The sequence below is a fragment of the Palaemon carinicauda genome, chromosome 39 (genome assembly GCF_036898095.1).
Source record: "Palaemon carinicauda isolate YSFRI2023 chromosome 39, ASM3689809v2, whole genome shotgun sequence".
NCBI lineage: Eukaryota > Metazoa > Arthropoda > Malacostraca > Decapoda > Palaemonidae > Palaemon > Palaemon carinicauda.
Genome location: NC_090763.1, coordinates 16,558,439 through 16,585,547, shown reverse-complemented (window position 1 = coordinate 16,585,547; position 27,109 = coordinate 16,558,439). Strand labels below are relative to the sequence as shown.

The 27,109-nt window shown below is 42.8% G+C and overlaps 1 protein-coding gene across 3 annotated transcripts in view; it reads right to left on the bottom strand.

Annotated features, from left to right (window-relative positions):
* MEP-1 overlaps positions 1–27,109 on the bottom strand; it is a 65,600-nt gene that overhangs the window by 16,964 nt on the left and 21,527 nt on the right. For 2 of the 3 annotated variants that reach the window (XM_068362586.1, XM_068362587.1), the window contains exons 4-10: positions 7,490–7,783; positions 6,858–7,013; positions 4,447–4,961; positions 2,770–2,917; positions 2,157–2,357; positions 1,023–1,226; positions 422–653 (exon numbers count right to left, since the gene is read on the bottom strand). In XM_068362586.1, coding sequence (XP_068218687.1) covers positions 422–653; positions 1,023–1,226; positions 2,157–2,357; positions 2,770–2,917; positions 4,447–4,961; positions 6,858–7,013; positions 7,490–7,783 — 1,750 coding nt within the window. The remainder of the gene's footprint in view (positions 1–421; positions 654–1,022; positions 1,227–2,156; positions 2,358–2,769; positions 2,918–4,446; positions 4,962–6,857; positions 7,014–7,489; positions 7,784–27,109) is intronic. The other variant, XM_068362588.1, reaches the window with a different exon arrangement.

Below are 27,109 nucleotides of genomic sequence, written 5' to 3'. Positions count from 1 at the left end.
TACCAATCTAAAACTGACAAGAAACCTAAGTTAATTGCAAAAGCTGTCTTCCATAATCAAGACAAAAACTAAAAATAACCATTCTATCATCAAATTCTGGTTCCATTGACTTCTTGTTACATTACCCAATGGTGTTGAATTGTAGTAAATTGATTCAAAAATTTACAGAAATTTTTTAACTTAATGAAGAACCAAAATAGAAATGTAAATTAGTTTATCCTTCAAAAATAGTTTCTTTTGTTCACATTAAAAAAACAAATTAATTTTAAAAATCAAACCTTATCAGGGTTATGCAAATTGTTTGATATAAAAAAAGTGCTTCAAGGCAAAAATTTTTGATTAGCTAAGAAACTGACAAATTGAAGGAAAATTCAATTTTAGTAGAAAATATAAAAACTAAATTCTAGTCACTTAGCCATACCTCCTCGACCTTGATTAATAATCTGACCAGTAGTTTTGTAAGAACCAACAGGTCGCCCTCTTCCTCGACCTGCTGCCAAAGCTGCTGAATTCGCCGAGGCAGTTGTCAGCAGGTTAGCAGCAACGGCTGACTGTAAATTTATATTCATGCCAGCTAGGCCCTTTGGTAAAAGATTTGGCATTTTGACAGGTTCGAAAGCCTTCCCTAAGGTATTGGGACGGCCACGATGAACCTATGGGAAGGAAACTCAATTGTTATGAAACAGCAAAAATGGATTAATCAGTATATTACCACATGGTCAGCATATGGTTGAATTAATGATGTTCTAGACAAATAAATCTTCTTACTTATCTATAAGCAAACCATAAATCCATTTGAAGTGCAATTAAAAAAGGGAAAAATTAAACTTCAATTATGAAACCAAAAGTTTTTTTAAAATTGTCTATTAACCTACTTTACAGAATGCTTTTGATTCTGATTCAGCTTTGTAGGCATTTTTAACTTTGTCAATAAATATCCAGACCAAGAGTTGTCCTCTAACAGGAAAACTAGATTCTAGTTTATCATCAAGCATCAACGAACGTCAATTTAATTAACATACCTTTGGAATCTTTGCTGGGGGTTCCCAGTCAGCTAATTCACAATTCTTCTCTGGTTTGTACTTCTTAGCACAGGAGAAGGAATGTCTAGTCATTTTACTTTTATTATTGTCCTCATATGGACACAATGAGCACTGGAAAAATGCAGGAGCCCGTTCAAGGCGTCCTCGAATATTGTGTTCCGCTTCCATATGGAAAAGGATTACCTGTGGACAGAAGGTTTTTCAGTGCATAATCACCTATTGCAGAGGAAGATGTTCATAAGAAAGAAAGAAAGAAAGAAAGAAAGAAAGAAAGAAAAAGGAAGGAAGGAAGGAGTATAAACCATGGTAAAGTTACCATAAACATAACACTAATTTAATTGGAGTCATATCCTTAATTTTAAATCTATTACTTTCATTTTCACTTCATGTGATTTTAAATCATGATGAGAGAGGACACAAAGTAAAAAATTTTCTTCGCAACACTAACTTTGCCAAGTTTTTTCATGACAAAGGTGAACTCTGTATTACTAATTACAAGCTAGCAGAATTCAGAGGGGATGTTTATGCATCCTCCTGTAGCAAGATCATACAACAAGTTGCATATTTTCAGTTTTAATGTTATTTGCCTCCATATCCAAGACAGATTCACATATGAAAACACTTGACATATTGAGAAACATTTCATAGGTCTGAGTTTTCATTACATATTAAAAAATTTTAATATAAAGAATAAAATTGTACAACACAAAAAATTTACTAGTTTTATCAAACATTAAGGGCTATTGGACAAAGAACCACCCCTACAAGTCTATTTATCGAGTTTGATCTATAACAAAAAATAGTTTTATCGGAAAGATTCATAATTACTATTGGTATGATTTTGTTGTTATTATTGGTAAAGGATCCACTCTTAATGTTCTTGAAGGTAAGGAAATGGCAGCCTATACTACAATGATGATGAGCAGACATATCTTGCTGCTGAAATGCATTGCAACTTAACCTCACTACCCTAATACAACAAGAAAACAAATGCTGAACCCTGGAATATCCCAAAATATATCCAACCATGGAATGTCCACGAATCTACCCAACCTAATGAAATCAGCACCCCGACTCCAAATCATTCAACATCAAATTAAATGCTATTCTTACCTGAGGTCCACGAGTTTCGAATTCACAAAAATTGCACTTATAGGTATAATTGACCATATGTGGTGATTCTAGATGGCGATCCATTACCATCTCGCTTTCCGTTTTAAAGTTACAAAATTTACATATCTTAAGAGGTACACGCAAGTGGGAGTTTTTCTGCCTCGTCAATTCTAGTTGTTTTTCTAAAACCTTAACAGATACCTGAAAGAAAAGTTATACAATTAAATACATTCTATAAGTACTTTGCAAGACAATATGGATAAAAGATTAATCTAAGAATATAAAGTTTTTCAGTTGAATAACATCATAAAAGTTTTAGTAATGACAAAGGGCTGGGCTATTTTAAAATACTGCACACTAGTCACACAGACTTGATATATATTATATACAGTAATACACTATGTATTTAATTTTCTTCAAGATAAAGGTACTGTTTCTGCAGTGTAAAACTATAATTTTATCCATAAAATAAAACTTACAGAAGGAAAATTTTACAAGAAAATCACACAACTGTTTATCAATCCCTTTTCAAAATTGCTACCTTCTAATAAAATTACATTAAGATAACAGTAAAGGATTAAAGAACCAAATGATTATACACACGAATACTTACAATTCCCTCTTTGGACGGAACAGTTTTCATTTTCTCCAATTTTTTCTTTTGCATTCGCAAAAGATCTGACTGTAGAAATTCTTGCGCTTGGTTTAGTCCAAGATCCAAGATGAACTTTCCTAGTGTGCTACGATAATACGGCTCCCATCTGGAACATTTCAAAATATAAATTTATACAAAATTATGCTGTGATTTAGATTATAAAATATTAAAATATATTATAAAAATTATTTTACTCTCAGGACAGACATTTAATTCATTAAAAAATAACCAACAAATTCCATCATCATCATATCTCATCCTATGCCTATTAAGGCAAAGGACCTCAACCTACAATTTTACAGATTGGAAAATATTTAAAGACAGGTTACAGCACTAATGTATAAATTATTCTCTCTCTACACTAGCAGTTCTCATAACCCTTAAATTCAAAGTTCTTGATATGTCAGTATTCTGCAAAATTCAACATGAATACACTAAATATCTTTTGACCATGAAATGAAGTTAACAGAAGTTTTCAATTAATCTTCTGGTATTTGGGAAATGGTCATTTTTTCCAATTAAGAAATCTAACTAAACATTACAGAGGATCTACAATAAAGGTTATGTTCGTTAAGATAAGTTAAAAAAAAATGGAGCAAGTAAAAATGGTCTATTAAATATAGAATCCACACTAGGAATAAGCAAAATTATCTAATTGGGTGTGTTACAAATTAACCAAGTCACACTTTAAAAATGTGTGCATTTTCTTTTTATTAATAAACCTTTTCCACAATAATTTTTTGTAAATACCTTATACAATACTAGGATAAAATATACATTCGTTTTAGGATGGCCCTTGGGAGAAAACAGGAGGTGGGTTGAAATGAACAATCGAGATTATGGATATCATTTGCCATTTTTACAATATCAAAAACCAATAATTCCAGACTACATTCGACACCATTATAACCTCAAAGGGTCCTTTTGTGTCAGAAAGTCCAGGTAATAATTGAAATTTCTGAATAAATGTAAAAATAAAAATCCTTTACATCAACTGCAAAAAAGGCAAAACCCCCAATATATTTTGCATGCAAAAAAGCAAAATTCCCAAATATTTTGCATGAACATAAGTAAAATCTTTGCCCTTTCCAATTCTCATTCAATTTTCTCCTCTGTAGTTTTGAGGTAAAAATAGCACTTTACAGGGAACTAGCTTTCTAAAGTGAAATGACCTTTGATTCTAATCTACCTTGAATATCTATTGCTTACAGATCACAACAGACAACCTTCTAAAAATGCATGAAACTAATAACATAATTGATTTATTAGGAGTTATTTGGCATCATGACATTGAAAACATGAAGATTGAAATTCAGAAATAAAATACTGTACACTAAATAACTACAGGGCAAAGAATATGAAATGAAAAAGGCACCCTCGTTATAAAAACAATTCCCGAACCTGTGTACACGGAAAATAAACTTTTCACTGTGTCAGTATTCACTTCAAATTATAGAAGCACTGTCCAATCATTATTTTGATATTTTAAAAATCGAGATGAGTCATGTACAGATATAACATTTACCTACCGCGTGAAATATCAACTAAAGATTTGACAACAGAAAATATTTCTTGAGTCACAAACATAACCTCATTTACCCTACATACAAACATTCCATAGCCAGTTTTACTTACTTTCCTAAATGGGTGAGATCTTCCTCTTTCTTCTCGCTAGTCTCCATTTCTACTACGCTATCAGTATCACTCTTTTCTTTGTCATCTTTAGAACTCTTGTCCTTGGTACTGGTTACACTAGTGGAAGTTCTATTTTCTTTATTTTCCTCTTTATTGCTATTTTCTTTATCAGCATCCTTACTCGTCTCATCCACTGTTTTAGTATTGTTTTTACTATCACTTTTATCATCAGAAGATTCATCCTTATTCTCCGCAGTGGATCCTTCTGTTTTTTCTTTGTTTTCAGAGGAATCGACCTTTTTCTCTGTAGTTTCCTCGTCTGAATCCTTTGCACTCCCCTCCTCTTCAGAACTTTCTTTTCTTTTTGGATCTTTTTCTTTTCCTTTAATTTCATCTTCCTCTTTCTTTTTTTCTTCCTCCTCTTTTTTTTTCTTTTCTTCTTCCTCCTTCTTTTTCTCCTTCTCATACTCCTCTAATTCTTTATTAATTCTTCTAAGGAAAGCTTTAATAGGTTCCTGCAAAAATATTAATACTGAATTAATATCAAACAAAACTGCAGAAAGAGAAAAGGCATCACGTTAGAGAAGCAGAAGATATGCAAATTTTATATGAATGAACAAAGCAGTGGTAGTCTCTGAAATCAATAACTTGCAAGAATTATACTGAGATCAAAGCACACAGTTGGGAGATATAGCCACCATCCTCTTGAGTAAATTTTAACTTGTACAAACATTTGTCCTGTCTGGGTGGCAACTATATAATCTTGGTTTAAATATTACATCTTTTACCGAGCAAGTTACAAAGGTCCTAAACTTACAAACAATTGGAGATATAAACACAATCTCTGAAATCACAAATCTCTAGTATTATAACAAAAGTTCAAAGTGAAACACTGTAATTTAATGCAGTAAGCAAGAAGATATTTCAAATATGAAACTTGACTATTTGTTAACTTTTGCAGCTAGTTAGGTGAAGTCTATCCTAAGTCCAAAATATAACAAAATTTGACTTAGAAAGTTTCTTGGAAGTTTGTAAGTTAAGGACTATCTGTAATTAATTCTATAAAATCTTAGAATGAACATAAGCCTTTAAACAATGGCTCTTCAGTTTTTTTTTCTCCTAAAAACATTGTCTTTTCCTCGTTAAGGCAAATCTCTGGACACCTAATAAAATTTGGAAAATCTGAGAAATATAAACTCTTAGAATATTATTTGATAGTGCACATGATGCAATGGCTTATGCTAAAATAGTTGGAATTGCAAACAGGGTTCATCCATGATTCAGCAGTTAAGGAAGAGAAATGAAAATTAATGTGTTGCTTTTTCTCTGGAGCTAAACCTTGCTAGGGTAACAAATATGGTTGGGAAAAGTATTAAGAAAATATAGGTGATGGACAAAGAGATGATTTATCCACCAGACTACTGAAATATCACAGAGAAAAGTTAAACTATTAAATGCACCTCATAACGATTCAGAAAGAACCAAAATCAATCAGTATAAAGTGACATAGTGAAAAACAAACGCCAAACGTATTACTCTTTAAAAATACTATAAACGAAAGCTACAGAAAATAACTTGCAATAAACACAATCCATAATGAAACATTAATTGAAACTCTCTTTGGTATGGAACTGAAACTAATCCTTCTCATCCAGTATAATCCTGACATCCCTTTTCCATTTACATAATACTGTATACCTCTTGTAGTGCATTCTGAATTACAAATTTTCCTTGCATAATAATAGTATTAATATCCTTACTGAAACAGACATTCATGGAGATATATATAAAGACCATTTACTTGCACCCATAGACCCCAATAGGAATAAGCAATTTGATTAACAAACTGTTGAGAAAATATCACAAAAACAGTAACTCTCCTATAATAATATTTATCGTAACAACCCATCCCATAGCATAATATCCCAAAAATAGTAAACCTTCTATAAAAACACAACAAATTTTAAATAACAACCCCCTTAGTACTTTTCAGGTTAGATGATCACATAATAATTATTAATCAATTTACCATGCTTAGAAACCAGAAAGGACAAATCACTCAAATTATTAGGAAAACTTTACAAATGAGGAAAACAAATTTCATAGGTTGGAAAACCAAACCAAACCAGTTTAAATTAGTATCTTAAGAATTTGTTAGGGGACATATTATGGATCTACCAATTAAAAGTAAACACTTAATTCTATATTAAACATGAAATTCTAAACTTTTCCTTACAAGAAAGAGAAGATATGCACAAATCCTTATACCATATGGAAATGAAATTTGCAGACTTTAACAGCTTAAAATTACTAAATGATCCATATCAAATCTTAAAAGCTAAACAATTTAGGCAAAAATTGGATTTACACACACAAGAATCCCACAACTAAATAGTATACTTCACCATTACCTTTGGTTTCCCTTCCATAACGTATGGCACGATGAATGAGGGCGCCTCAATCACATAAGCATCATCCTGTAAATGACCTAAACTGTTGTAATATTGCTGCAGCTGTGCCAGATGATGAGAGTTCATAGGAACCTGACCACCCTGAGCCAACAGCACCTGTAAAAGGCCATCCAGGTACACACCATTAGGCTTTTGGGCAGGGCAAAGAGCAAGGGATGGGCAAGAACACGCTTTCTTTGTTAAGTGACTTGGATGTATGGTTTCCTTGCTATATACTGTATTCAGAAGTTAATTCTAAAATCTTTTAAAAAAGTTAATAACAACCGATTACCAGGCTGCTACAAACATAAATCTTATTCTATGAACAACTCTCTTTGTTAGGTAACAAATATAGGGCTTTCTTGCTATATATTCAAATTAATCTTAAAACCTTTTAAAAGTCAATAGTAACCAATTAAGCTGCTATAAACATAAATACTATTACACTACAGTAATTGAAAATATTGCTTGGCTTCAGCACTAAAAAATAATATTGTTCACTTGGTATGTTATAAACATTCAATTTCAAACTCATAGGTACCAACTGTACACTAATACATTTCAAAAACCTTATACTGTATCATTTTAGTTACCTGCTGTAAAGCAGTGATGTAAGCAGATTGCAATCCCTGAGCAGGCACGCCACCAGTAATTGCCTGTATCGCTGTCTGTATATTGACACTCGACACAGCATTGTGGCTGGTATTGACGGATGCATTTATAGAGGTGGTTGCAGTGGCTACAGATGCAGTAGACACAGCAGTAGGGGTAGAAATAACTGATGCCGAGGAGGATGATTGTGCAACTGCCGCTGCTAAGTTTCCTTGGTTCTTCAGTAGCGTATTTGTGTCAATGATGATTACATTGGGGTCCTTTGATTTTATAATCTGGAAGAAAAGAGATGCAAGCTATGAATTGACTGATATTAGATTCCTATTAACATAAAATCTTGTTTTTTTAAGTCATCAATTCACTTGATGGTAAACCTTTAAAGCAGAATTTTGGCTTTGCTTGAACACTGGTGCTAATATAAAAATCTGTTATTTATAAACAATATTCCCCTAAAATACAGTATATATTTGAAGAAAATATCAGAGAATAATCTGATGACTGGGTAGAGGAAACACTTGCCATTTGAGACCTACATGAATGACATATACATTCGACATACTACATACATACATACAACTCATTTCTCAGTTGCCTTTGCTAAGCAAACAACCTCACTCATCTTTTAATCTCTACCAACTTTTCCACTGTATACCAATAGAGCTTTACATTAAATTGTGCTAAAAAATACCCGAAGATTTTTAACAAAACAAATAATGCACAACAGCACAAAACAACTATGCATGACTGTCTTACCTATTTGTCAAATCTGACAAAAAATTCCTTCAATCATGTGGAAATTGTTGTCATGACAAGTGAGAGAGGAAATCAATAGACCAACAGAAATTTTGTGGGTTGGTAGTTAATTGAACACTGCCCTGCTGAATACTATAGGTTAACATCACTAGAAAAAACTATCTTTAGTACTGTTTGTGAAGACTAAGATGCAGTCAGCATTATATTATCATATTCTGTAAACTGACAAACTTAGAATGGTACTCTCATTTCTATAGCTTCACTAAAATGAACTATATATCCATGAATAAAAAGTAATATGGAGGACCAGACTTTATTTTTCATAGGTTCATGGGTATTACACATAAAAATACTGTGCTAATATTACACAAGGGCATTCTTTAATTTCTATTCATTTACAAATTCTATTTATGCAGCATAGTTAGTTTAATAGCTTTATTAGGCAATTGAATGGTGTCAAGTGCAACTAAGTATCAAATGATTGCTCCAAAGACCCTAAGTAATGCCCATCTGCAATGCCCGAGCTACCCTGTGAACACCAAAAAGAGAAATTGATTTTGTAAACTAAAACTTACAGGCTGAGTTACTAGAGCACGTCTGGCTGGGAAGGAGGATCGAGGGAGTTTGTAAACAAAACCTTATAGGCTGCATAATTGCAAGAGCCCATGTCTGGCTAGGTGGGAGGGGCAAGAGAATTTGTAAACAAACATTTACGGGCTGCATAGTTGCTAGAGCCCATGTCTGGCTGGGAGGGAGGGGCAATAGAATTTGTAAACAAACACTTACGGGCTGCATAGTTGCTAGAGCCCATGTCTGGCTGGGAGGGAGGGGCAATAGAATTTGTAAACAAACACTTACGGGCTGCATAGTTGCTAGAGCCCATGTCTGGCTGGGAGGGAGGGGCAATAGAATTTGTAAACAAACACTTACGGGCTGCATAGTTGCTAGAGCCCATGTCTGGCTGGGAGGGAGGGGCAATAGAATTTGTAAACAAACACTTACGGGCTGCATAGTTGCTAGAGCCCATGTCTGGCTGGGAGGGAGGGGCAATAGAATTTGTAAACAAACACTTACGGGCTGCATAGTTGCTAGAGCCCATGTCTGGCTGGGAGGGAGGGGCAATTGAATTTGTAAACAAACACTTAGGGGCTGCATAGTTGCAAGAGCCCATGTCTGGCTGGGAGGGAGGGGCAATAGAATTTGTAAACAAACACTTAGGGGCTGCATAGTTACTACAGCCCATGTCTGGCTGGGAGGGAGGGGCAATAGAATTTGTAAACAAACACTTAGGGGCTGCATAGTTGCAAGAGCCCATGTCTGGCTGGGAGGGAGGGGCAATAGAATTTGTAAACAAACACTTAGGGGCTGCATAGTTACTACAGCCCATGTCTGGCTGGGAGGGAGGGGCAATAGAATTTGTAAACAAACACTTAGGGGCTGCATAGTTACTACAGCCCATGTCTGGCTGGGAGGGAGGGGCAATAGAATTTGTAAACAAACACTTACGGGCTGCATAGTTGCAAGAGCCCATGTCTGGCTGGGAGGGAGGGGCAATAGAATTTGTAAACACTTAGGGGCTGCATAGTTGCAAGAGCCCATGTCTGGCTGGGAGGGAGGGGCAATAGAATTTGTAAACACTTAGGGGCTGCATAGTTGCAAGAGCCCATGTCTGGCTGGGAGGGAGGGGCAATAGAATTTGTAAACACTTAGGGGCTGCATAGTTGCAAGAGCCCATGTCTGGCTGGGAGGGAGGGGCAATAGAATTTGTAAACACTTAGGGGCTGCATAGTTACTACAGCCCATGTCTGGCTGGGAGGGAGGGGCAATAGAATTTGTAAACACTTAGGGGCTGCATAGTTGCAAGAGCCCATGTCTGGCTGGGAGGGAGGGGCAATAGAATTTGTAAACACTTAGGGGCTGCATAGTTGCAAGAGCCCATGTCTGGCTGGGAGGGAGGGGCAATAGAATTTGTAAACACTTAGGGGCTGCATAGTTGCAAGAGCCCATGTCTGGCTGGGAGGGAGGGGCAATAGAATTTGTAAACACTTAGGGGCTGCATAGTTGCAAGAGCCCATGTCTGGCTGGGAGGGAGGGGCAATAGAATTTGTAAACACTTAGGGGCTGCATAGTTACTACAGCCCATGTCTGGCTGGGAGGGAGGGGCAATAGAATTTGTAAACACTTAGGGGCTGCATAGTTGCAAGAGCCCATGTCTGGCTGGGAGGGAGGGGCAATAGAATTTGTAAACACTTAGGGGCTGCATAGTTACTACAGCCCATGTCTGGCTGGGAGGGAGGGGCAATAGAATTTGTAAACACTTAGGGGCTGCATAGTTGCAAGAGCCCATGTCTGGCTGGGAGGGAGGGGCAATAGAATTTGTAAACACTTAGGGGCTGCATAGTTGCAAGAGCCCATGTCTGGCTGGGAGGGAGGGGCAATAGAATTTGTAAACACTTAGGGGCTGCATAGTTGCAAGAGCCCATGTCTGGCTGGGAGGGAGGGGCAATAGAATTTGTAAACACTTAGGGGCTGCATAGTTACTACAGCCCATGTCTGGCTGGGAGGGAGGGGCAATAGAATTTGTAAACACTTAGGGGCTGCATAGTTGCAAGAGCCCATGTCTGGCTGGGAGGGAGGGGCAATAGAATTTGTAAACACTTAGGGGCTGCATAGTTGCAAGAGCCCATGTCTGGCTGGGAGGGAGGGGCAATAGAATTTGTAAACACTTAGGGGCTGCATAGTTACTACAGCCCATGTCTGGCTGGGAGGGAGGGGCAATAGAATTTGTAAACACTTAGGGGCTGCATAGTTGCAAGAGCCCATGTCTGGCTGGGAGGGAGGGGCAATAGAATTTGTAAACACTTAGGGGCTGCATAGTTGCAAGAGCCCATGTCTGGCTGGGAGGGAGGGGCAATAGAATTTGTAAACACTTAGGGGCTGCATAGTTGCAAGAGCCCATGTCTGGCTGGGAGGGAGGGGCAATAGAATTTGTAAACACTTAGGGGCTGCATAGTTGCAAGAGCCCATGTCTGGCTGGGAGGGAGGGGCAATAGAATTTGTAAACACTTAGGGGCTGCATAGTTACTACAGCCCATGTCTGGCTGGGAGGGAGGGGCAATAGAATTTGTAAACACTTAGGGGCTGCATAGTTGCAAGAGCCCATGTCTGGCTGGGAGGGAGGGGCAATAGAATTTGTAAACACTTAGGGGCTGCATAGTTGCAAGAGCCCATGTCTGGCTGGGAGGGAGGGGCAATAGAATTTGTAAACACTTAGGGGCTGCATAGTTACTACAGCCCATGTCTGGCTGGGAGGGAGGGGCAATAGAATTTGTAAACACTTAGGGGCTGCATAGTTGCAAGAGCCCATGTCTGGCTGGGAGGGAGGGGCAATAGAATTTGTAAACACTTAGGGGCTGCATAGTTGCAAGAGCCCATGTCTGGCTGGGAGGGAGGGGCAATAGAATTTGTAAACACTTAGGGGCTGCATAGTTGCAAGAGCCCATGTCTGGCTGGGAGGGAGGGGCAATAGAATTTGTAAACACTTAGGGGCTGCATAGTTGCAAGAGCCCATGTCTGGCTGGGAGGGAGGGGCAATAGAATTTGTAAACACTTAGGGGCTGCATAGTTACTACAGCCCATGTCTGGCTGGGAGGGAGGGGCAATAGAATTTGTAAACACTTAGGGGCTGCATAGTTGCAAGAGCCCATGTCTGGCTGGGAGGGAGGGGCAATAGAATTTGTAAACACTTAGGGGCTGCATAGTTGCAAGAGCCCATGTCTGGCTGGGAGGGAGGGGCAATAGAATTTGTAAACACTTAGGGGCTGCATAGTTACTACAGCCCATGTCTGGCTGGGAGGGAGGGGCAATAGAATTTGTAAACACTTAGGGGCTGCATAGTTGCAAGAGCCCATGTCTGGCTGGGAGGGAGGGGCAATAGAATTTGTAAACACTTAGGGGCTGCATAGTTGCAAGAGCCCATGTCTGGCTGGGAGGGAGGGGCAATAGAATTTGTAAACACTTAGGGGCTGCATAGTTACTACAGCCCATGTCTGGCTGGGAGGGAGGGGCAATAGAATTTGTAAACACTTAGGGGCTGCATAGTTGCAAGAGCCCATGTCTGGCTGGGAGGGAGGGGCAATAGAATTTGTAAACACTTAGGGGCTGCATAGTTGCAAGAGCCCATGTCTGGCTGGGAGGGAGGGGCAATAGAATTTGTAAACACTTAGGGGCTGCATAGTTACTACAGCCCATGTCTGGCTGGGAGGGAGGGGCAATAGAATTTGTAAACACTTAGGGGCTGCATAGTTGCAAGAGCCCATGTCTGGCTGGGAGGGAGGGGCAATAGAATTTGTAAACACTTAGGGGCTGCATAGTTGCAAGAGCCCATGTCTGGCTGGGAGGGAGGGGCAATAGAATTTGTAAACACTTAGGGGCTGCATAGTTGCAAGAGCCCATGTCTGGCTGGGAGGGAGGGGCAATAGAATTTGTAAACACTTAGGGGCTGCATAGTTGCAAGAGCCCATGTCTGGCTGGGAGGGAGGGGCAATAGAATTTGTAAACACTTAGGGGCTGCATAGTTGCTACAGCCCATGTCTGGCTGGGAGGGAGGGGCAATAGAATTTGTAAACACTTAGGGGCTGCATAGTTGCAAGAGCCCATGTCTGGCTGGGAGGGAGGGGCAATAGAATTTGTAAACACTTAGGGGCTGCATAGTTGCAAGAGCCCATGTCTGGCTGGGAGGGAGGGGCAATAGAATTTGTAAACACTTAGGGGCTGCATAGTTGCAAGAGCCCATGTCTGGCTGGGAGGGAGGGGCAATAGAATTTGTAAACACTTAGGGGCTGCATAGTTGCAAGAGCCCATGTCTGGCTGGGAGGGAGGGGCAATAGAATTTGTAAACACTTAGGGGCTGCATAGTTGCTACAGCCCATGTCTGGCTGGGAGGGAGGGGCAATAGAATTTGTAAACACTTAGGGGCTGCATAGTTGCTAAGAGCCCATGTCTGGCTGGGAGGGAGGGGCAATAGAATTTGTAAACACTTAGGGGCTGCATAGTTGCAAGAGCCCATGTCTGGCTGGGAGGGAGGGGCAATAGAATTTGTAAACACTTAGGGGCTGCATAGTTGCAAGAGCCCATGTCTGGCTGGGAGGGAGGGGCAATAGAATTTGTAAACACTTAGGGGCTGCATAGTTGCAAGAGCCCATGTCTGGCTGGGAGGGAGGGGCAATAGAATTTGTAAACACTTAGGGGCTGCATAGTTGCAAGAGCCCATGTCTGGCTGGGAGGGAGGGGCAATAGAATTTGTAAACACTTAGGGGCTGCATAGTTGCAAGAGCCCATGTCTGGCTGGGAGGGAGGGGCAATAGAATTTGTAAACACTTAGGGGCTGCATAGTTACTACAGCCCATGTCTGGCTGGGAGGGAGGGGCAATAGAATTTGTAAACACTTAGGGGCTGCATAGTTGCAAGAGCCATGTCTGGCTGGGAGGGAGGGGCAATAGAATTTGTAAACACTTAGGGGCTGCATAGTTGCAAGAGCCCATGTCTGGCTGGGAGGGAGGGGCAATAGAATTTGTAAACACTTAGGGGCTGCATAGTTACTACAGCCCGTCTGGCTGGGAGGGAGGGGCAATAGAATTTGTAAACACTTAGGGGCTGCATAGTTGCAAGAGCCCATGTCTGGCTGGGAGGGAGGGGCAATAGAATTTGTAAACACTTAGGGGCTGCAGAGTTGCAAGAGCCCATGTCTGGCTGGGAGGGAGGGGCAATAGAATTTGTAAACACTTAGGGGCTGCATAGTTACTACAGCCCATGTCTGGCTGGGAGGGAGGGGCAATAGAATTTGTAAACACTTAGGGGCTGCATAGTTGCAAGAGCCCATGTCTGGCTGGGAGGGAGGGGCAATAGAATTTGTAAACACTTAGGGGCTGCATAGTTACTACAGCCCATGTCTGGCTGGGAGGGAGGGGCAATAGAATTTGTAAACACTTAGGGGCTGCATAGTTGCAAGAGCCCATGTCTGGCTGGGAGGGAGGGGCAATAGAATTTGTAAACACTTAGGGGCTGCATAGTTACTACAGCCCATGTCTGGCTGGGAGGGAGGGGCAATAGAATTTGTAAACACTTAGGGGCTGCATAGTTGCAAGAGCCCATGTCTGGCTGGGAGGGAGGGGCAATAGAATTTGTAAACACTTAGGGGCTGCATAGTTGCAAGAGCCCATGTCTGGCTGGGAGGGAGGGGCAATAGAATTTGTAAACACTTAGGGGCTGCAGAGTTGCAAGAGCCCATGTCTGGCTGGGAGGGAGGGGCAATAGAATTTGTAAACACTTAGGGGCTGCAGAGTTGCAAGAGCCCATGTCTGGCTGGGAGGGAGGGGCAATAGAATTTGTAAACACTTAGGGGCTGCATAGTTGCAAGAGCCCATGTCTGGCTGGGAGGGAGGGGCAATAGAATTTGTAAACAAACACTTAGGGGCTGCATAGTTACTACAGCCCATGTCTGGCTGGGAGGGAGGAGCAATAGAATTTGTAAACAAACACTTACGAGCTGCATAGTTACTACAGCCCATGTCTGGCTGGGAGGGAGGGGCAATAGAATTTGTAAACACTTAGGGGCTGCAGAGTTGCAAGAGCCCATGTCTGGCTGGGAGGGAGGGGCAATAGAATTTGTAAACACTTAGGGGCTGCATAGTTGCAAGAGCCCATGTCTGGCTGGGAGGGAGGGGCAATAGAATTTGTAAACACTTAGGGGCTGCATAGTTACTACAGCCCATGTCTGGCTGGGAGGGAGGGGCAATAGAATTTGTAAACACTTAGGGGCTGCATAGTTGCAAGAGCCCATGTCTGGCTGGGAGGGAGGGGCAATAGAATTTGTAAACACTTAGGGGCTGCAGAGTTGCAAGAGCCCATGTCTGGCTGGGAGGGAGGGGCAATAGAATTTGTAAACACTTAGGGGCTGCATAGTTGCAAGAGCCCATGTCTGGCTGGGAGGGAGGGGCAATAGAATTTGTAAACACTTAGGGGCTGCATAGTTACTACAGCCCATGTCTGGCTGGGAGGGAGGGGCAATAGAATTTGTAAACACTTAGGGGCTGCATAGTTGCAAGAGCCCATGTCTGGCTGGGAGGGAGGGGCAATAGAATTTGTAAACACTTAGGGGCTGCATAGTTGCAAGAGCCCATGTCTGGCTGGGAGGGAGGGGCAATAGAATTTGTAAACACTTAGGGGCTGCATAGTTGCAAGAGGCCCATGTCTGGCTGGGAGGGAGGGGCAATAGAATTTGTAAACACTTAGGGGCTGCATAGTTGCAAGAGCCCATGTCTGGCTGGGAGGGAGGGGCAATAGAATTTGTAAACACTTAGGGGCTGCATAGTTACTACAGCCCATGTCTGGCTGGGAGGGAGGGGCAATAGAATTTGTAAACACTTAGGGGCTGCATAGTTGCAAGAGCCCATGTCTGGCTGGGAGGGAGGGGCAATAGAATTTGTAAACACTTAGGGGCTGCATAGTTGCAAGAGGCCATGTCTGGCTGGGAGGGAGGGGCAATAGAATTTGTAAACACTTAGGGGCTGCATAGTTGCAAGAGCCCATGTCTGGCTGGGAGGGAGGGGCAATAGAATTTGTAAACACTTAGGGGCTGCATAGTTACTACAGCCCATGTCTGGCTGGGAGGGAGGGGCAATAAAATTTGTAAACACTTAGGGGCTGCATAGTTGCAAGAGGCCCATGTCTGGCTGGGAGGGAGGGGCAATAGAATTTGTAAACACTTGGGGGCTGCATAGTTGCAAGAGCCCATGTCTGGCTGGGAGGGAGGGGCAATAGAATTTGTAAACACTTAGGGGCTGCATAGTTACTACAGCCCATGTCTGGCTGGGAGGGAGGGGCAATAGAATTTGTAAACACTTAGGGGCTGCATAGTTGCAAGAGCCCATGTCTGGCTGGGAGGGAGGGGCAATAGAATTTGTAAACACTTAGGGGCTGCAGAGTTGCAAGAGCCCATGTCTGGCTGGGAGGGAGGGGCAATAGAATTTGTAAACACTTAGGGGCTGCATAGTTACTACAGCCCATGTCTGGCTGGGAGGGAGGGGCAATAGAATTTGTAAACACTTAGGGGCTGCATAGTTGCAAGAGCCCATGTCTGGCTGGGAGGGAGGGGCAATAGAATTTGTAAACACTTAGGGGCTGCATAGTTGCAAGAGCCCATGTCTGGCTGGGAGGGAGGGGCAATAGAATTTGTAAACACTTAGGGGCTGCATAGTTGCAAGAGCCCATGTCTGGCTGGGAGGGAGGGGCAATAGAATTTGTAAACACTTAGGGGCTGCATAGTTACTACAGCCCATGTCTGGCTGGGAGGGAGGGGCAATAGAATTTGTAAACACTTAGGGGCTGCATAGTTGCAAGAGCCCATGTCTGGCTGGGAGGGAGGGTCAATAGAATTTGTAAACACTTAGGGGCTGCATAGTTACTACAGCCCATGTCTGGCTGGGAGGGAGGGGCAATAGAATTTGTAAACACTTAGGGGCTGCATAGTTGCAAGAGCCCATGTCTGGCTGGGAGGGAGGGGCAATAGAATTTGTAAACAAACACTTAGGGGCTGCATAGTTACTACAGCCCATGTCTGGCTGGGAGGGAGGGGCAATAGAATTTGTAAACACTTAGGGGCTGCAGAGTTGCAAGAGCCCATGTCTGGCTGGGAGGGAGGGGCAATAGAATTTGTAAACAAACACTTAGGGGCTGCATAGTTACTACAGCCCATGTCTGGCTGGGAGGGAGGGGCAATAGAATTTGTAAACAAGCACTTACAAGCTGCTTAGTTGCTTGAGCTCATGTCTGGCCATTAAGGGAAGGGCAATGTAATTTGTAAACAAACACTTACAGGCTGCATAGTTGCTAGAGCCCATGTCTGGCCATGAGGGAAGGGGCAATAGAATTTGTAAACAAACACTTACAGGCGGCATACTTGCTAGACCCCATGTCTGGCCATGAGGGAAGGGGCAATAGAATTTGTAAACAAACACTTATAGGCGGCATACATGCTAGAGCCCATGTCTGGCCATGAGGGAAGGGGCAATAGATTTTGTAAACAAACACTTACAGGCTGCATAGTTGCTAGAGCCCATGTCTGGCCATGAGGGAAGGGGAAATAAAATTTGTAAACAAACACTTACAGGCTGCATAGTTGCTAGAGCCTATGTCTGGCCATGAGGGAGAGGCAATAGAATTTGTAAACAAACACAGGCTGCATAGTTGCTAGAGCCCATGTCTGGCTGGGAGGGAGGGGCAATTGAATTTGTAAACAAACACAGGCTGCATAGTTGCTAGAGCCCATGTCTGGCCATGAGGGAGGGGCAATAGAATTTGTAAACAAACACAGGCTGCATAGTTGCTAGAGCCCATGTCTGGCCATGAGGGAGGGGCAATTGAATTTGTAAACAAACACAGGCTGCATAGTTGCTTGAGCCCATGTCTAGCCATGAGGGAGGGGCAATAAAATTTGTAAACATTTACAGGCTGCATAGTTTGCTAGAGCCCATGTCTGGCCATGAGGGAAGGAGAAATATAATTTGTAAACAAACACTTACAGGCTGCATAGTTGCTAGAGCCCATGTCTGGCCATGAAGGAAGGGGCAATAGATTTTGTAAACAAACACTTACAGGCGGCATAGTTGCTAGAGCCCATGTCTGGCCATGAGGGAAGGGGAAATAGAATTTGTAAACAAACACTTACAGGCTGCATAGTTGCTAGAGCCCATGTCTGGCCATGAAGGAAAGGGGAAATAGAATTTGTAAACAAACACTTACAGGCTGCATAGTTGCTAGAGCCCATGTCTGGCCATGAGGGAGGGGTAATAGAATATGTAAACAAACACTTACAGGCTGCATAGTTGCTTGAGCCCATGTCTAGCCATGAGGGAGGGGCAATAAAATTTGTAAACATTTACAGGCTGCATAGTTTGCTAGAGCCCATGTCTGGCCATGAGGGAAGGGGAAATATAATTTGTAAACAAACACTTACAGGCTGCATAGTTGCTAGAGCCCATGTCTGGCCATGAAGGAAGGGGCAATAGATTTTGTAAACAAACACTTACAGGCGGCATAGTTGCTAGAGCCCATGTCTGGCCATGAGGGAAGGGGAAATAGAATTTGTAAACAAACACTTACAGGCTGCATAGTTGCTAGAGCCCATGTCTGGCCATGAAGGAAAGGGGAAATAGAATTTGTAAACAAACACTTACAGGCTGCATAGTTGCTAGAGCCCATGTCTGGCCATGAGGGAGGGGTAATAGAATATGTAAACAAACACTTACAGGCTGCATAGTTGCTTGAGCCCATGTCTAGCCATGAGGGAGGGGTAATAAAATTTGTAAACATTTACAGGCTGCATAGTTTGCTAGAGCCCATGTCTGGCCATGAGGGAAGGGGAAATATAATTTGTAAACAAACACTTACAGGCTGCATAGTTGCTAGAGCCCATGTCTGGCCATGAAGGAAGGGGCAATAGATTTTGTAAACAAACACTTACAGGCGGCATACTTGCTAGAGCCCATGTCTGGCCATGAGGGAAGGGGAAATAGAATTTGTAAACAAACACTTACAGGCTGCATAGTTGCTAGAGCCCATGTCTGGCCATGAGGGAAGGGGAAATAGAATTTGTAAACAAACACTTACAGGCTGCATAGTTGCTAGAGCCCATGTCTGGCCATGAGGGAGGGGTAATAGAATTGTAAACAAACACTTACAGGCTGCATAGTTGCTTGAGCCCATGTCTGGCCATGAGGGAGGGGCAATAAAATTTGTAAACATTTACAGGCTGCATAGTTTGCTAGAGCCCATGTCTGGCCATGAGGGAAGGGGAAATATAATTTGTAAACAAACACTTACAGGCTGCATAGTTGCTAGAGCCCATGTCTGGCCATGAAGGAAGGGGCAATAGATTTTGTAAACAAACACTTACAGGCTGCATACTTGCTAGAGCCCATGTCTGGCCATGAGGGAAGGGGCGATAGAATTTGTAAAAAAAAAACTTACAGGCTGCGTAGTTGCTAAAGCCCATGTCTGGCCATGAGGGAAGGGGCAATAGAATTTGTAAACAAACACTTATAGGCGGCATACTTGCTAGAGCCCATGTCTGGCCATGAGGGAAGGGGCAATAGATTTTGTAAACAAACACTTACAGGCTGCATAGTTGCTGAAGCCCATGTCTGGCCATGAGGGAAGGGGCGATAGAATTTGTAAAAAAAAAAAAAAAACTTACAGGCTGCATAGTTGCTAGAGCCCATGTCTGGCCATGAGGGAAGGGGCAATAGAATTTGTAAACAAACACTTATAGGCGGCACACTTGCTAGAGCCCATGTCTGGCCATGAGGGAAGGGGCAATAGAATTTGTAAACAAACACTTACAGGCTGCATAGTTGCTAAAGCCCATGTCTGGCCATGAGGGAGGGGCAATAAAATTTGTAAACAAACACTTACAGGCTGCATAGTTTGCTAGAGCCCATGTCTGGCCATGAGGGAAGGAGAAATATAATTTGTAAACAAACATTTACAGGCTGCATAGTTGCTAGACCCCATGTCTGGCCATGAGGGAAGGGGCAATAGAATTTGTAAACAAACACAGGCTGCATAGTTGCTAGAGCCCATGTCTGGACATGAGGGAAGGGGCAATAGAATTTGTAAACAAACACAGGCTGCATAGTTGCTAGAGCCCATGTCTGGCCATGAAGGAAGGGGCAATAGAATTTGTAAACAAACACTTACAGGCTGCATAGTTGCTAAAACCCATGTCTGGCCATGAGGGAAGGGGCAATAGAATTTGTAAACAAACACTTATAGGCGGCATACTTGCTAGAGCCCATGTCTGGCCATGAGGGAAGAGGCAATAGATTTTGTAAACAAACACTTACAGGCTGCATAGTTGCTAGAGCCCATGTCTGGTCATGAGGGAAGGGGCAATAGAATTTGTAAACAAACACTTACAGGCTGCATAGTTGCTAAAGCCCATGTCTGGCCATGAGGGAAGGGGCAATAGAATTTGTAAACAAACACTTATAGGCGGCATACTTGCTAGAGCCCATGTCTGGCCATGAGGGAAGGGGCAATAGATTTTGTAAACAAACACTTACAGGCTGCATAGTTGCTAAAGACCATGTCTGGCCATGAGGGAAGGGGCAATAGAATTTGCAAACAAACACGTATAGGCGGCATACTTGCTAGAGCCCATGTCTGGACATGAGGGAAGGGGCAATAGAATTTGTAAACAAACACTTACAGGCTGCATAGTTGCTAGGGCCCATGTCTGGCCATTAGGGAAGGGGCAATAGAATTTGTAAACAAACACTTATAGGCGGCATACATGCTAGAGCCCATGTCTGGCCATGAGGGAAGGGGCAATAGAATTTGTAAACAAACACTTATAGGCGGCATACTTGCTAGAGCCCATGTCTGGCCATGAGGGAAGGGGCAATAGATTTTGTAAACAAACACTTACAGGCTGCATAGTTGCTAAAGACCATGTCTGGCCATGAGGGAAGGGGCAATAGAATTTGCAAACAAACACGTATAGGCGGCATACTTGCTAGAGCCCATGTCTGGACATGAGGGAAGGGGCAATAGAATTTGTAAACAAACACTTACAGGCTGCATAGTTGCTAGGGCCCATGTCTGGCCATGAGGGAAGGGGCAATAGAATTTGTAAACAAACACTTATAGGCGGCATACATGCTAGAGCCCATGTCTGGCCATGAGGGAAGGGGCAATAGAATTTGTAAACAAACACTTATAGGCGGCATACATGCTAGAGCCCATGTCTGGCCATTAGGGAGGGGCAATAGATTTTGTAAACAAACACATGCTACATAGTTGCTTAAAGCCCACGTCTGGCCACGAGGGAGGGGCAATAGAATTTGTAAACACACTTATAGGCGGCATACTTGCTAGAGCCCATGTCTGGCCATGAGGGAAGGGGCAATATATTTTGTAAACAAACACTTACAGGCTGCATACTTGCTAAAGACCATGTCTGGCCATGAGGGAAGGGGCAATAGAATTTGCAAACAAACACGTATAGGCGGCATACTTGCTAGAGCCCATGTCTGGCCATGAGGGAAGAGGCAATAGAATTTGTAAACAAACACTTACAGGTTGTATAGTTGCTAGAGCCCATGTCTGGCCATGTGGGAAGGGGCAATAAAATTTGTAAACAAACACTTACAGGCTGCATACTTGCTAAAGCCCATGTCTGGCCATGAGGGAAGGGGCAATAAAATTTGTAAACAAACCCTTATAGGCGGCATACATGCTAGAGCCCATGTCTGGCCATTAGGGAAGAGGCAATAAAATTTGTAAACAAACACTTATAGGCGGCATACATGCTAGAGCCCATGTCTGGCCATGAGGGAAGAGGCAATAAAATTTGTAAACAAACACTTATAGGCGGCATACATGCTAGAGCCCATGTCTGGCCATGAGGGAAGGGGCAATAAAATTTGTAAACAAACACTTATAGGCGGCATACATGCTAGAGCCCATGTCTGGCCATGAGGGAAGAGGCAATAAAATTTGTAAACAAAGACTTACAGGCTGCATAGTTGCTAGAGCCCATGTCTGGCCATGATGGAGGGGTAATAGAATTTGTAAACAAACACTTACAGGCTGCATGGATGCTAGAACCTATGTCTGGCCATGAAGGAGAGGCAATAGAATTTGTAAACAAACACTTACAGGCTATATAGATGCTAGAGCCCATGTCTGTCCATGAGGGAAGGGCAATAGAATTTGTAAACAAACACAGGCTGCATAGTTGCTAGAGCCCATGTCTGGCCATGAGGAAGGGGCAATAGAATTTGTAAACAATCACTTACAGGCTGCATGGATGCTAGAACCTATGTCTGGCCATGAGGGAAGGGCAATAGAATTTGTAAACAAACACAAGCTGCATAGTTGCTAGATACCATGTCTGTCCATTATAGAGGGGCAAAAGAATTTGTAAACAAACACTTATAGGCGGCATAGTTGCTAGAGCCCATGTCTGGCCATGAGGGAGGGGCAATAGAATTTGTAAACAAACACTTACAGGCTATATAGATGCTAGAGCCCATGTCTGGCCATGAGGGAAGGGCAATAGAATTTGTAAACAAACACAGGCTGCATAGTTGCTAGAGCCCATGTCTGGCCATGAGGGAGGGGCAATTGAATTTGTAAACAAACACAGGCTGCATAGTTGCTAGAGCCCATGTCTGGCCATGAGGGAGGGGCAATAGAATTTGTAAACAAACACTTACAGGCTATATAGATACTAGAGCCCATGTCTGGCCATGAGGGAAGGGCAATAGAATTTGTAAACAAACACAGGCTATATAGTTGCTAGAGCCCATGTCTGGCCATGAGGGAGGGGCAATTGAATTTGTAAACAAACACAGGCTGCATAGTTGCTAGAGCCCATGTCTGGCCATGAGGGAGGGGCAATTGAATTTGTAAACAAACACAGGCTGCATAGTTGCTAGAGCCCATGTCTGGCCATGAGGGAAGGGCAATAGAATTTGTAAACAAACACAGGCTATATAGTTGCTAGAGCCCATGTCTGGCCATGAGGGAAGGGCAATAGAATTTGTAAACAAACACAGGCTGCATAGTTGCTAGAGCCCATGTCTGGCCATGAGGGAGGGGCAATTGAATTTGTAAACAAACACAGGCTGCATAGTTGCTAGAGCCCTGCATAGTTGCTAGAGCCCATGTCTGGCCATGAGGGAGGGGCAATAGAATTTGTAAACAAACACAGGCTATATAGTTGCTAGAGCCCATGTCTGGCCATGAGGGAGGGGCAATTGAATTTGTAAACAAACACAGGCTGCATAGTTGCTAGAGCCCATGTCTGGCCATGAGGGAGGGGCAATTGAATTTGTAAACAAACACAGGCTGCATAGTTGCTAGAGCCCATGTCTGGCCATGAGGGAGGGGCAATTGAATTTGTAAACAAACACAGGCTGCATAGTTGCTAGAGCCCATGTCTGGTCATGAGGGAGGGGCAATAGAATTTGTAAACAAACACTTATGGGCTGCTAGACCCTGTGTTTGGCTTAGAGAGAAGCAATATAATTTATAAACAAACAATTACAGGCTGCATAGTAGCTAGAGCCCATGTCTGGCTGGGAGGGAGGGGCAATAAAATTCCTAAACAAACACTTTTGGGCTGCATTGTTGCTAGAGCCCAAGACTGGCTGGGAGACAGGGGTAATAGAATTTGTAAACAAACACTTATGGGCTGCATAGATGCTAGAGCCCATGACTGGCTGGGAGACAGGGGTAATAGAATTTGTAAACAAACACTTTTGGGCTGCATTGTTGCTAGAGCCCAAGACTGGCTGGGAGACAGGGGTAATAGAATTTGTAAACAAACACTTATGGGCTGCATAGATGCTAGAGCCCAAGACTGGCTGGGAGACAGGGGTAATAGAATTTGTAAACAAACACTTATGGGCTGCATAGATGCTAGAGCCCATGACTGGCTGGGAGACAGGGGTAATAGAATTTGTAAACAAACACTTTTGGGCTGCATTGTTGCTAGAGCCCAAGACTGGCTGGGAGACAGGGGTAATAGAATTTGTAAACAAACACTTATGGGCTGCATAGATGCTAGAGCCCATGACTGGCTGGGAGACAGGGGTAATAGAATTTGTAAACAAACACTTTTGGGCTGCATTGTTGCTAGAGCCCAAGACTGGCTGGGAGACAGGGGTAATAGAATTTGTAAACAAACACTTATGGGCTGCATAGATGCTAGAGCCCATGACTGGCTGGGAGACAGGGGTAATAGAATTTGTAAACAAACACTTTTGGGCTGCATTGTTGCTAGAGCCCAAGACTGGCTGGGAGACAGGGGTAATAGAATTTGTAAACAAACACTTTTGGGCTGCATTGTTGCTAGAGCCCAAGACTGGCTGGGAGACAGGGGTAATAGAATTTGTAAACAAACACTTATGGGCTGCATAGATGCTAGAGCCCATGACTGGCTGGGAGACAGGGGTAATAGAATTTGTAAACAAACACTTTTGGGCTGCATTGTTGCTAGAGCCCAAGACTGGCTGGGAGACAGGGGTAATAGAATTTGTAAACAAACACTTTTGGGCTGCATTGTTGCTAGAGCCCAAGACTGGCTGGGAGACAGGGGTAATAGAATTTGTAAACAAACACTTTTGGGCTGCATTGTTGCTAGAGCCCAAGACTGGCTGGGAGACAGGGGTAATAGAATTTGTAAACAAACACTTATGGGCTGCATAGATGCTAGAGCCCATGACTGGCTGGGAGACAGGGGTAATAGAATTTGTAAACAAACACTTTTGGGCTGCATAGATGCTAGAGCCCATGACTGGCTGGGAGACAGGGGTAATAGAATTTGTAAACAAACACTTTTGGGCTGCATTGTTGCTAGAGCCCAAGACTGGCTGGGAGACAGGGGTAATAGAATTTGTAAACAAACACTTTTGGGCTGCATTGTTGCTAGAGCCCAAGACTGGCTGGGAGACAGGGGTAATAGAATTTGTAAACAAACACTTATGGGCTGCATAGATGCTAGAGCCCATGACTGGCTGGGAGACAGGGGTAATAGAATTTGTAAACAAACACTTTTGGGCTGCATAGATGCTAGAGCCCATGACTGGCTGGGAGACAGGGGTAATAGAATTTGTAAACAAACACTTTTGGGCTGCATAGATGCTAGAGCCCATGACTGGCTGGGAGACAGGGGTAATAGAATTTGTAAACAAACACTTTTGGGCTGCATTGTTGCTAGAGCCCAAGACTGGCTGGGAGACAGGGGTAATAGAATTTGTAAACAAACACTTATGGGCTGCATAGATGCTAGAGCCCATGACTGGCTGGGAGACAGGGGTAATAGAATTTGTAAACAAACACTTTTGGGCTGCATTGTTGCTAGAGCCCAAGACTGGCTGGGAGACAGGGGTAATAGAATTTGTAAACAAACACTTATGGGCTGCATAGATGCTAGAGCCCATGACTGGCTGGGAGACAGGGGTAATAGAATTTGTAAACAAACACTTTTGGGCTGCATTGTTGCTAGAGCCCAAGACTGGCTGGGAGACAGGGGTAATAGAATTTGTAAACAAACACTTATGGGCTGCATAGATGCTAGAGCCCATGACTGGCTGGGAGACAGGGGTAATAGAATTTGTAAACAAACACTTTTGGGCTGCATTGTTGCTAGAGCCCAAGACTGGCTGGGAGACAGGGGTAATAGAATTTGTAAACAAACACTTATGGGCTGCATAGATGCTAGAGCCCATGACTGGCTGGGAGACAGGGGTAATAGAATTTGTAAACAAACACTTTTGGGCTGCATTGTTGCTAGAGCCCAAGACTGGCTGGGAGACAGGGGTAATAGAATTTGTAAACAAACACTTATGGGCTGCATAGATGCTAGAGCCCATGACTGGCTGGGAGACAGGGGTAATAGAATTTGTAAACAAACACTTTTGGGCTGCATTGTTGCTAGAGCCCAAGACTGGCTGGGAGACAGGGGTAATAGAATTTGTAAACAAACACTTATGGGCTGCATAGATGCTAGAGCCCATGACTGGCTGGGAGACAGGGGTAATAGAATTTGTAAACAAACACTTTTGGGCTGCATTGTTGCTAGAGCCCAAGACTGGCTGGGAGACAGGGGTAATAGAATTTGTAAACAAACACTTATGGGCTGCATAGATGCTAGAGCCCATGACTGGCTGGGAGACAGGGGTAATAGAATTTGTAAACAAACACTTTTGGGCTGCATTGTTGCTAGAGCCCAAGACTGGCTGGGAGACAGGGGTAATAGAATTTGTAAACAAACACTTATGGGCTGCATAGATGCTAGAGCCCATGACTGGCTGGGAGACAGGGGTAATAGAATTTGTAAACAAACACTTTTGGGCTGCATTGTTGCTAGAGCCCAAGACTGGCTGGGAGACAGGGGTAATAGAATTTGTAAACAAACACTTATGGGCTGCATAGATGCTAGAGCCCATGACTGGCTGGGAGACAGGGGTAATAGAATTTGTAAACAAACACTTTTGGGCTGCATTGTTGCTAGAGCCCAAGACTGGCTGGGAGACAGGGGTAATAGAATTTGTAAACAAACACTTATGGGCTGCATAGATGCTAGAGCCCATGACTGGCTGGGAGACAGGGGTAATAGAATTTGTAAACAAACACTTTTGGGCTGCATTGTTGCTAGAGCCCAAGACTGGCTGGGAGACAGGGGTAATAGAATTTGTAAACAAACACTTTTGGGCTGCATTGTTGCTAGAGCCCAAGACTGGCTGGGAGACAGGGGTAATAGAATTTGTAAACAAACACTTATGGGCTGCATAGATGCTAGAGCCCATGACTGGCTGGGAGACAGGGGTAATAGAATTTGTAAACAAACACTTTTGGGCTGCATTGTTGCTAGAGCCCAAGACTGGCTGGGAGACAGGGGTAATAGAATTTGTAAACAAACACTTATGGGCTGCATAGATGCTAGAGCCCATGACTGGCTGGGAGACAGGGGTAATAGAATTTGTAAACAAACACTTTTGGGCTGCATTGTTGCTAGAGCCCAAGACTGGCTGGGAGACAGGGGTAATAGAATTTGTAAACAAACACTTATGGGCTGCATAGATGCTAGAGCCCATGACTGGCTGGGAGGGAGGGGCATTAAAATTTTTAAACAAAAGCTTTCAACCAAGAACAAAACGTAAGCTGAAGCACTCCTGGCAATAAGGATGAACAGAAGGTAGGGGATAGCATAAACCAGGAATAACTCTTATTTCTTGTTTTAAAGTGTCACTCAAACCTTACAGTACAGTATATATATG